The sequence below is a fragment of the Nomascus leucogenys genome, chromosome 23, assembly GCF_006542625.1.
Source record: "Nomascus leucogenys isolate Asia chromosome 23, Asia_NLE_v1, whole genome shotgun sequence".
Taxonomy (NCBI): domain Eukaryota; kingdom Metazoa; phylum Chordata; class Mammalia; order Primates; family Hylobatidae; genus Nomascus; species Nomascus leucogenys.
The window spans coordinates 17,581,631-17,594,013 of record NC_044403.1 but is presented as its reverse complement, the minus strand read 5'-3'; the positions used below and the strand labels follow the sequence as shown (position 1 = coordinate 17,594,013).

The window sequence follows — 12,383 nt, the reverse complement described above, 5'->3', positions numbered from 1 at the left end:
ATATTTGCAACTTTTCTCATGGACAAAGTGTTAATACTCCCAAAATATAATGCTCTAAAAATTGACATGAAATGAAAAGCAAAACAACCTACTCTTAACAAATTGGACAAAGAAGCAAACACAAGGGAATTTAGAAAATATCTGGACACAGATTAAAACAAAAACACACTATACCAAAACTTATGAGATGCAGCAGGAGTGGTAAATACTAAGAGGAAAGTTTATAATGGCAAATGTTTACATTAATAAAGAAGAATGATCTCAAATCAATAACTTAACCTTACACCTCAAGGAACTAGAGAAAGAAGAACAAACAACACAAAGTCAGAAGAAAGAAGGAAATAATAAAGATCAGAGCAGAGATAAACAAAATAGAGAATGGAAAACAATAGAAAAAACTCAATGAAAGCATGTTGATTTTTGGAAATATTAAAAAAATTAACAAACCCTTATCTAGACTAAGAAAAATAGAGGAAAGCCTCAAATAATTAAAATCAGAAGTGAAAGGTGACATTACAAATGATGTCACAGAAATAAAAAGGATTATAGAGGAACAATTATACACCAACAAATTATATAACCTAGAAGAAATGGATAGCTTTCTATAAACATACAACCTACTAAGACTGAATCATGACAAAAAATCTGAAAAGACCTAAAACTAGTGAAAAGACTTAAACAGTAATCAAAAACCCCTAACAATGAAAAGCCCAAGACCAGATGGATCCACTGGAGAATTCTACTAAACATTTAAAGAAGAATTAACACCTGTTTTTCTTGAACTCTTCCAAAGACTCTAAAAAGAGAAAACATTCCCAACTATTCTGAGGCCAGCATTAATTTGATACCAAAACCAGACAAAGACATAACAAGAAAAGTACAGACCAATAGTTCTGATGAATATTGATATAAAATAGAAACAAACCAAGTTCAATAGCACATTAAACGGATCATAGACCACAGACAAGTGGAATTTATACCTGGAATTCAAAAATAGTTCAACATACAAAAATCAATCAATGTAATACATCACACTAACAAAATGAAAGACAAAAACCACATGATCATCTCAATGGATGCAGGAAAAACATTTGACAAAATTCAACACCCTTTCATGATAAAAACATTAGACAAACTAATAATAGCAGGAAACTACCTTAACGTAATAAAAGTCATATATGAATATCCCACAGCTGACACCATACTCAATGGGAAAGACTGAATGCTTTTCCTCTAAGATTAGGAGCAAGGCAAAGATGCCCACTCTTGCTACTATAATTGAACATAGTGCTGGAAGTTTCAGACAGAGAAATAACAAGAGAAAAAGAACTAAAAAGCATACAAATCAGAATAGAAGAAGGAAAAGCGCCTCTGTTCACAGACGGCATGACCTTATATGTACCAAACACTAAGAATTCGACACAAAAGTCATTGGAATTAATAAAGGAATTCAGCAGTTTCAGAATACAAGATCAGCACTCAACAATCAGTTGCATTTCTATAATTAACGATGACTGATCTGAAAGTAAATTAAGGAAACATTCCCATATACTATAGCATTGAAAAGATAAATACTTAGAAATAAACTTAACCAAGAAGGTGAAAGACTTGTATAGTGGAAACTGTAAAACTTTACTTAAAAAAAACGAAGAATATACAAATAAATGGAAAGATATCCTGTGCTTGTGAATTGGAAGACTTAATATTGTTAAAATGTCCATACTAGCCAAAGTGATCTATAGATTCAGTGCAATCCCTGTCAAAATCTCAACAGCATTTTTGCAGAAATAAAAAAAAATTCCTGAAATTCATATGGAATATTAATAGTGAAAACAAACTTGAAAAAGAAAATTGAAGTTGGATGTCCCACACTTTTTGATTTTAAAACATACTACAAAGTAACAGTAATTAAGAGTACAAGGTTTTGATATGAAGATAGATATATAGACCAATGGAACAGAGTAGAGAACCCAGAAATACACCCTTGCATATGATGGCGAATAATTTTTATCAGGCGTGCCAAGACTATATAAGAGGGAAAGGACAGTCTCTTCAACAAATAGGGCGGGAAAAACCGGATATCCACATGCAAAAGAATGAAGTTGGATCCTTGCTTTAGACCATATACAAAAATTAACTCAAAATAAATTAAAGACCTAAAAGTAAGACCTAAAACTATTAAACTCCTACAGGAAGAAACTGTAGGGCAACAGCTTCAGTAGACTTGATTTAGCAAAGATTTCTTGGACATGACAATAAAACACAGGCAACAAAAAAATTAAAAATAGACAAATGGGATTACATCAAACATGAAAAATTCTGCATTTCAAAGAAAACAATCCACAGAGAGAAAAGGCAACATATGGAATGGGGGAAAATAATTGCAAAACATATGTCTGATATGGGGCTAATATCCAGAATATATAATGAATTTCTACAACTTAATAACAGTCCCCCCAACCTCAAATAACCTGTTTAAAAAATGACCAAAGGACTTGAATAGACATTTCTTCAAAGAAGATTTACAGATGGCCAATTCACACATGAAAAAATGCTCAACATCACTAATTACTAGGGAAATGCAAATCAAAACCATAATGAGGCTGGGTGTCGTGGCTCACACCTCTAATCCCAGCACTTTGGGAGGATGAGGTGGGAAAATCCTTTGAGCTCAGGAGTTTGAGATCAGCCTAGGCAACAGGGGAGACCCTGTCTTTGAAATAATAATAATAAGAAGAAGATATCACTTCATAGCCATCATTCAAGGTGGGCAATATTAAAAGATCAGAGAAATACTGCGTTGACGAGGATGTGGAGTAATTGTGGGTAACCCTTGTGCACTGTTGGTGGAAATGTAAAATGGTGCAGCCATTATGGAAAGCAGTAAAAAGAGTTCTCAAAAACTTTAAAGTAGAATTACTACTACATGATTCAGCAATCCACTTCTGAGTATATATCCACAAGAATTCAAAGTGAGATTCTGAGGAAATATTTACATACTCGCATTCATCTCAGCATTATTTATATTTTCCAAGAGCTAGACGCATCCCACATGTCCACTGTTAGACAAGTGAATAGAGAAAATGTGGTATATACATACAATGGAATGTTATGTGGCATTAATATCCTAATATTCTCAAGGTATATCCATGTTGTAGCATGTGACAGGATGCTACAACATGGATAAACCTTGAGTATATTAGGCTAAGTGAGTAGTCATAAAAGGACAAATACTGTATGATTCCACTCATATGAAGTATCTAAAGCAGTCAAAATATAGAAACAGAAAGTAGAGCGGCATTTACCAAGGGCTAGGAGGAGTGGAGAGGAGGAATTAGTGTTTAGTGGGTATACAGCTTTAGTGTTGCGGCAAGATGAAAAAGTTCTAGAAATCCATTGCATAACAATATGAATATACTTCACACTACTGAACTGTACACTTAAAATGATTAAGATGGTTTATTTCACTTAACACAATGTCTTCCAGTTCTACTCGTGTTGCTGCAAATGACAGGATTTCATTCCTTTTTATGGCTGAATAGTATTCCATTGTGTATAGATAACCACATTTTCTTTATCCATTCATTTGTTGTTGGATACCTAGACTGATTCCATATCTCAGCTATTGTGAGTAGTGCTGCAATAAATATGAGGGTGCAAATGTCTCTGATATATTGATTTTCCTTGCTTTGGATAAATGAATGAAACTGGAAGACATTATGTTAAGTGAAATAAGCCAAGAGAAAGTTAAACATTGCATGTTCTCATTTACACGTGGAAGCCAAAAAAAAGCTGATCTCAAAGAAGTAAAACGTAGAACAGAGGACATTAGAGGCTGGGAAGCATAGGGGAAAGGGAGAGGTTTATTAAGTGACACAAAATTATAGCTAGGTAGGAGGAATACGTATTAGTGTTCTATACCACCGTAGGATGACTATAGTTAACAATAAAATATTAAGTAGTTTTAGATAGCTAGAAGAAGGATATTGAATTTTCCCAACACAAAGAAATGATGTTTGTGATGATGGATCTGCCAATTACCCTGATGTGATTACTATACATTATATGTATTGAAACATCACTATGTACCTCGTAAATATGTACAATTATTATTATCAGTTAAAAGCTACAATAAATAGTCCTGATAGCTAAATGCCTGAGCTGAAAATTACATGTTCATCTTATACACTCAGAAAAAAATGATAAAGATGGTAAATTTTATATTATGTGTTTTTTTACCGCAATAAATACCACAACTCTATAGAAAAGTTGAACTAGAAACAGGAACGGGTAATTCACTGAAAAAGAAATTCAAAATGCTCTAAGGCAATGAAAAGATGCTCACCTCTTCTCAAAATAAGAAAAATGCAAATTTAAACCACAGCAAGATACCATTTCCACCCTCAAATTGGCAAAAATCCCAAAGTTTGACAATATACTTTGTTTGAGAGGCTGTGGGGAAAAAGGCATTCTTGTACATTTTGGGTAGAAATACAAAATAGTGCCACAACCACTATAGAAAGGAATTTGGCAACATATAGAAAAAGTATATATGGACTTACTTTTGATTTGGCAATATTACTTCTAGGAATCTATCCTAAAGATACACTGGCAAAAAAGAAAAGCAAAGAGAAACATGCACTAAGCTATTTGTTAGAATCTACGTAACATGGCAAATGTAAAAAAACAACCCAAATGTCTATCCATATGGGACTGGTAAAATAAATGATAGTTTGTTACACGATGAATATACAATTATAAAATGATCCCTAAAGTATACTAAGTAAAAAAAAAAGCAAGTGAGAAAAGTGTGAATTATATGTTACTTCTTACATCAAAAGGGCAGACAATATATATGCCTACATGCACACACAGATATTTTAATATTTGCATTTATTAAAAAAATTGAAGGATAATCCACAAAACAAAGGAAGCAATGAAAAACAGCAAGAGGCGTATCTGAATGACTAAGGTACCAACATGAAGGGAACTTCACTGTCCAAATATGGAAACAAATTTGAGAATCACTCGCTGTAGTAGATTGAAACACATAAAAAATGCTTAAGAGCATAAATTCATAATTATAGTTTTTTAAAAGAAATTCTAATAGTTACCTTAGCAGAATATTGCAATTCAACTCAATAATTTGAAAATCTATAGATAGAAGGAAATAATTAAATGCTTATCTTCTTTTTATTACATAAACTATACCTCAGTGTAACTAGCTGATGGGGAGATATTTGTTTTTATGAAACTGTTTCAGCTAGTAAAAGAGGAAGAAATATAGAATATAATCACCTTGCAATCCTCAATAAAATATTGGATTTGGGCAAAAATCATCAATGAATGCTAACTCTGCAAAAACGGACATTATGCCTCTTAATTAAAGTACATAATGCCACCTATAAAGAAATTTGACCAAAATAAAATCTGAATCTGCAAGTAGCTAGGTCTATTAGAAAATTTACAGGAAATACAGAGGGAAAGCACTATGCGGATGCAATTCACGAAATCCTGACTATGGGAAATGCTCTAAGAAATGTTAAGATTTCTTTTTAAAAAATAATAAATTAGGGGCCGGGCATGGTGGCTCACACCTGTAACCCCAGCACTTTTCGAGGCTGAGGCAGGTGGATCACGAGGTCAGGAGATCGAGACCATCCTGGCTAACACAGTGAAACCCCATCTCTACTAAAAATACAAAAAATTAGCCGGGCGTGGTGGCGGGTGCCTGTAGTCACAGCTACTCGGGAGGCTGAGGCAGGAGAATGATGTGAACCTGGGAGGCAGAGCTTGCAGTGAGCTGAGATCACTCCACTGCACTCCAGACTGGGCGACAGAGCGAGACTCCGTCTCAAAAAAAAACCAAACTAATAATAATAATAAATTAAATAGAGATAGAGATGCATGGGGAATATATACATATATATATACATATATATACATATATATATACATATATATACATATATATATATATATATAGTTTATGGACATATCTGGCATTTGGAATGTTTAAACCTTTTTTGGATTTGATTTGAACAAACTATAAAACAAACAAAAATATTTCAAAAAGGAAACAATCAGGGGGATTTTAACAGTGACTAGATATTTGATGGTGTTAAGAAATTTTCTTCCTCCACAAACACATATGTGGGTGTGCGTGACAGAGAGAGATTGATAATGACATTGTGGTTATGTTTTTCAAATGGAATTTAACTTTTATGTATACATACACCTACATAATATATTACATATAAATAAATATAACAACATACAAGAATAAGAAATGCTATAATATTTAGTTTTTGCTTGAAAATTACCTGGGTGAGAAGAAGAAAAAGTGAGTGAAGATGAGTTGATAATTGCTAAGCTCAGAGCTACCTAGGTGAGGTTCATGTATAATCTTTATCTACTTTTGTTTATGCTTCAGATATTCCATTATTAAAACTTTTTCAACCACGGAAAAAAAGGAAGATGGGGAGAAGAGGAATCTCTACCTCTCAACTTTTCGTTGGGTCTGAATCTTGCCATTAGAATCCCATTGCAAAGAAGCAGTCTTAATTTTTACTTAAAAATATTCTTGCAGACCATTGCTTTATCAAAGGTAATAACTGACACAATTTTCAAATTCTGAGTTGAAAGAGAAGTTATAAAGAATCAAAGAAAAAGGAGATCTGTCAAGAAAACAATATAAACCCAGAAATTAATGTAACGTATAATTTACTTACGTTTTTCTGACTGATAAATTAGGTTGTAGTATATCATATGAAGAGTTATCAGAGCCATAAGCATAGACATAAAAGGAATAAGTAAAACAAGGGCCCAGGCCTGTGAGTGCTGGATGTAAGATATTCCCAGAAACACAATAGTTGCATTTAGGTTCATGAGCCAATAAAACCTGGGGTATACAGACAGACAAAAATAAAAATACCATTGAATTGCTTTCGATAACTATTGCTAATTTTAATGCTTCTAATCAAATGTAAACTACCAAATGATGGCATGTTAACTGAACCCTATTTTGCAAATATTTTTTATTAGATTTCTTAACAAGGATGTAAACATCAGCCCTGACTTACCAGTTTCGTTATCTTTGTTTTATCCTTGTTTAGAATCGATATAGAAAGAAGGTGCTTTCTTTCATCTAAATCAGAGGTTGGCAAAATTTTTCTATAAAGGGCTGGATAGATAATAAATATTTCGGGCTTTGCAGGCCATACAGTCTCTGTAGCATTGTGGTGCTAAACAACCTATAGACAACACTTAATCATTCAAATACCCCTGATGAAACTGGAAAGATTAAAAAGTTACTTCTTCTTGTATATTCCAGTTTTCAAAGTATAGGAAAACACAAATACGCAGGAATATCTGGGTTATACTTAGAATAGCATGTAACTGAAGAAATGAGTGACATTTGAATAAAACTTTCCATTTTTCTTCCCAATGATTAGTATCACAGAGAGGTACCTACCCCAGTAGTCTGGTTTGCAAGTTCTGGGAAAATCATCTCTACCTCTCAACCTTTCACTGGTTATAAATCTTGCCATTAGAATCTCATTGCAAAGAAGAGATCTTAACTTTTACTTAAAAAATTGAGGTAAAATTAAATACAATGAAATTTACTCGTTTACATATATAACATATACATATTAGTTTTTTAAGTGTTTCAGTTGTGCAAGCCTTAATACACTTACACTATCATTAGAATTTTAGATAAGCCTTAGTACACTTACACTATCATTAGAATTTTAAATAAGCCTTAGTACACTTACACTATCATTAAAATTTAAAGGGCTTATGTGATTAGATGAGACCCACCCAGTATAATCTGGGCTCTGATCAACTCAAATCAACTGATGAGAAACTTCAGTTATCTCTGCAAAATCATTTCACCTTTGCTATATAACATAATTAGGGGAGGGATATCCCATAATCTTTCCCATATTCTATTGGTTAGAATTGGGTTACAGGTTGTGCCCACACTCAGGGGGATGGGTCTAAACAAGAGTGTGGTCCACTGGGGGTCATCCTGGGGCATGTCCACTACATCTTCTTTTTCTTTTTTCTTTTTCTATTTTTTTTTTTTTTGCTACAGGGTCTTACTGTGTCACCCAGGCTGGAATGCAGTGGTGCAATCATGGCTCACTGCAGCTTTGACCTCCTAGGCTGAAGCAATCCTACTGCCTCAGCTTCTCTCAAGTAGCTGGGACCACAAGCACTCACTACCATACCTGGTAATTTTTTTTTTTTTTATTTTTAGTAGAGATGAGGTCTCACTGTGTTGCCCAGGCTGCACATCTTCTGATTCCTCTCTCCTCTCCTCTCTTCTCCCCTCCCCTCCCCTCCCCTCCTCTCCCCTCCCCTCCCCTCTTCTCCCCTCCCCTCCTCTCCCCTCCCCTCCCCTCCTCTCCCCTCCCCTCTCTTCCTCTCCCCTAGCCTCCCCCCTACCCTCCCCCCCACCCTCTTTTCCCCTCCCCCCTCCCCTCCCCCCTCCCCTCTCCTCCCCTCCCATCCCTTCCCCCTCCCTCCTGTCCCCTCCCCTCCCCCCTCCCCTCCCCCTCCCCTCCCTCCCCTCCCCCCTCCCTCCCCTCCCCTCCCATCCCTTCCTCTCCCCTCCCTCCCCTCCCCTCCCCTCCCCTCCCCTCCCTCCCCTCTCCCCTCCTTTTCTTTTTCCTTTCCTTCATTCTTTCCGTCCCTCCTTTCCTCCCTCACTCCCTCCCTCTCTTCCCTCCTTCCTTCCTTCCTTCATTCCTTCCTTCCTCCCTCCCTCCCCTGCTTCCTCTCTCCTTCCTTCCCTTATTTCCCTCTATTTCTTCTAAGTAAAAGGAGAAGTACAGACAACAGGTAGAACTGGCTATGGAAAGGGAATATTGAAGGTCTGAGAAGAAAGAAAATGTTTAGAAATATTAATCTGAAGGAGAAGGAGAGAAATTGGGCATTATATACTTGCTAGGCAATGATAAGGAACCAGTTTTGTGGTCATGAATGTAATGTGATCATAGTATAATTTTGCATTTTTCTCAGACTTGTTGCTGTGTGAGTACAATAATGGAATATGTGGAGAGTTGAATTTTAACTAAGATTATTTCCTCCATCACACAGGAGAGTATGACAAAGTAAGCTGGGGGAGGGGGAGGGAAAATTAATTGAAGACATGGAATATTATTGCTAATTAATTGGAGACTAGCCTTGCTGCATACTTTCTGGTTGGGAGTGGAGGCTCAACTCCCTGCTGTACGCAGCTGACACCGCCCAGGGGGGTAAATTAGAGCACTTCCAGTTTCTGCTGGGCAGGAAATCAAAGACAAGCTCCTCACTTGGCCTCAGCAACACCACCCGACTTGGGAATCAGAGTGTTCCTGTCTGATTCTCTGGGTGTTTATGTAAAATATTAAATCTTGCTCATGTCTGCTGAAACTATTAGGCCAACAATATGCAGGGGAGGCAGTGTTTTTAATAGTGTTTGGTTAGAGAAGGACAGATATTGTCAAAAATATTTTCTCCTATATTAGTCTACCTTTTCCCTAATACTTTGTGTAAGAGGAGCAGGACTTTTTTTGGAGCTGCCCATTCCTTGCCACACCTCGGTTCTTACCCATCTGTACCTGGTTCCAGGTTCTAGGTTTCTCCATAGCCCCACTGATAACAAAAAGAAAGCCCAGGAAATTCATTATTGTCCTTCCTCAAGTTCAAAGGCCCCTAGGAAGAGATTGTCTTCTTTCCACCTTTTGGAATCTCCCTAAGTTCGTTTGTTGTGTTAGGTTTGGGTTTTTTTGATGTAAGAAGTACCTGGGAGAAACAGGGCACTTCTCGTATTGGCTAATACTGGAAATCCTCTATTTTTTTTTTTTTTTATCGGGTAGTTTCTTTTCCTATCATTGATTTGTCAAAGGTCTTCATATATTTTGGGTGCATGTCATCTGTCAGATACATGTTCTACAAATGTTTTCTTATAATATGAGGTTTTCCTTTTCATTTTCTCAGTGATATCTTTTGATAAGCAAAAGTTTAAAATTTTAATAAATTTTAGTCTATCAATTTTTATCTTTATTGGTTCATACTTTTTATGTCGCATGTGTCCCATGTAAAGAATACTTTCTAAGTCTGTCACAAGTATTTTCCCCTGTGTTTTTTAAAAAAAATCACTTTTATGGGTTTTGATTTCATATGAAGTTAATAATCTAATTTGAATTAATTTTTAGTAGAGTGTCATGGGGTAATTATTTCCTATATGGATATTCAGTTATTACAATACCATTTATTGAGAAGATGATATTTTCCTCAATGATTTTTTGACATTTTGTTGAAAATCAATTGACCATACAAATGTAAGTGTATTTTCTGACTCTCAGTTCTGTTCCACTTATGCCAATATCATACTGTCTTGGTTACTGTTACTTTCTTTTCTCTTTTTATTTTTTTTAAAGAGCTTTATTGAGATATCATTGAGATGCAATAAACTGCATATATTTGAAGTGTGCAATTTTATAAGTTTTGAATATGTATGTACACACAAAATAATTACCACATTCAAGATAAGGAATATATCCATTGCTTCTAAAGCTCAGTCATATCCCTTTGTCATCCTTCCCCTTACCCCTTCTCATTTCCCCTTCCTCATCTATAGGCAACCACTGACCTTTTTTCTGCCACTATAAATTAGTTTGCAATTCATAGATTTTTAAAAAAATGTTAAATTATCTGTATTTTTAAATCTGGCTTCTTTCACTTAGCATAATTATTTTGAGATTCATCCATGTTAGTATATTTATCTGTACCCATTCCTCTCTATTGCCAAGTACTATTCCATTATGTAAATGTACCACTGTTTGTTTATGCATTTATCTGTTAATAGACATTTTTCAGCTTATTGCTATTACAAATAATGCTGTTAAGAACATTCATGTACAAGCCTTTGAACAGACATAGACATTAATTTCTCTTGGTTAAAACCTAGGAGTGTAATGGCTGGGTGATAAGATAGATGTATATTTAATATTTTAAGAAAATTTCAAATAGTTTTTAAGTAGTTATAACATTTTTACATTATCACAACATGTGTATGAGAGTTCTAATCTCTTTATATCCCTGCCAAAACTTGGTATAGTACATGTGTACTGATATATCATTGTGGTTTTATTTTGCGTTTCCCTAATGAGTAATGATATTGAGCATCTTTTCATGTGCTTATTGACCATCTGCATATCTTCTTTGGTGAAATTTCTGTCCTATGTATTCTGGCTATAAGTACTTTCTCAATTATATGATTTGTAAGTATTTTCTCCCAGTCTGTGGCTTGTCTTTTCATTCTATTAAAAGTGTCTTTTGAAAAGCAGAAATTCTTAATTGTGATGAAGTCCTATTATAATTTTTTTCATGGATTGTCCCTTTAGAATTGTTTCTCAGAAATCATTGCCTAAACTGAGGTCAGAAAACATTTCTCCCTCTCTTTCAGAGAAGAAATCTGAACTTGGAGAACTGAAATGACTCATCCAAATTCACACAGCTGTGTTGCTTGTAGAGCCATGAGCAGAAGCCATCATCCTGGTACAGGGCTAATTGGGCTAAATATCCTGTTAATACTTCTTTCTGCATCTTTGCAGTTATCGATTTCATGACACTATCATTTTCTTCTTAATCCAGCCTTTAACATTTGAAATTACCTTTCATTCCTCTCATTCCTCTCATCACATTTTATATATCAATCATTAACTGTAAATGTTGTCCTGCCTCTTCAGACTGGTAGTCCAAAGACATGAGTTAGAGTCACAAAATCTGAAAATCACATGGTCTGTGATTTTCTACTCTCTGGAATTTTAAAAATTGGAATCACACCCTCTAAACAAGGTTTTTTGGTAAGAATTTTAATGAAGAACATTAAATGAAGAACATGGATTATAACTACATGGTGCTAAGCAAATATCGTCATCATCAAATGTTTATTTTTCTCCAACCCTGATTTCAGGAAAAAAAAAAAAAAGCAGTGAAGTTGGAACATAGTGAGTGATATGGTTTGGCTCTGTGTCCCCATCCAAATCTCAACTTGTAGCTCTCATAATTCCCACATGTTGTGGGAGGGACCCAATTGGAGATGATTGAATCATGGGGGCGGGTCTTTTCTGTGATGCTCTTGTGATAGTGAATGGGTCTAACAAGATATGATGGTTTTAAAAATGGGAGTTTCTCTGCACAGCTCCCTCTTTGCCTGCTGCCATCTATATAAGATGTGACTTGCTCCTCCTTGCCTTCTCCCATGATTGTGAGGCCTCTCCAGCCGTGTGTAACTGTAAGTCCAGTTAAACCTCTTTCTTTTGTAAATTGCCCAGTCTCAGGTATGTCTTTATCAGCAGTGTGAAAGCAGAATAATACAGTAAACTGGT

At 35.3% G+C, this 12,383-nt stretch overlaps 1 protein-coding gene across 1 annotated transcript in view; it reads right to left on the bottom strand.

Moving 5' to 3' along the window:
• SLC15A5 (solute carrier family 15 member 5) overlaps window positions 1-12,383 on the bottom strand; it is a 91,287-nt gene that overhangs the window by 64,368 nt on the left and 14,536 nt on the right. The window contains 1 exon segment of the mRNA XM_003265554.4: window positions 6,732-6,901. Within this exon segment, the coding sequence (XP_003265602.3) occupies window positions 6,732-6,901 (170 nt within the window).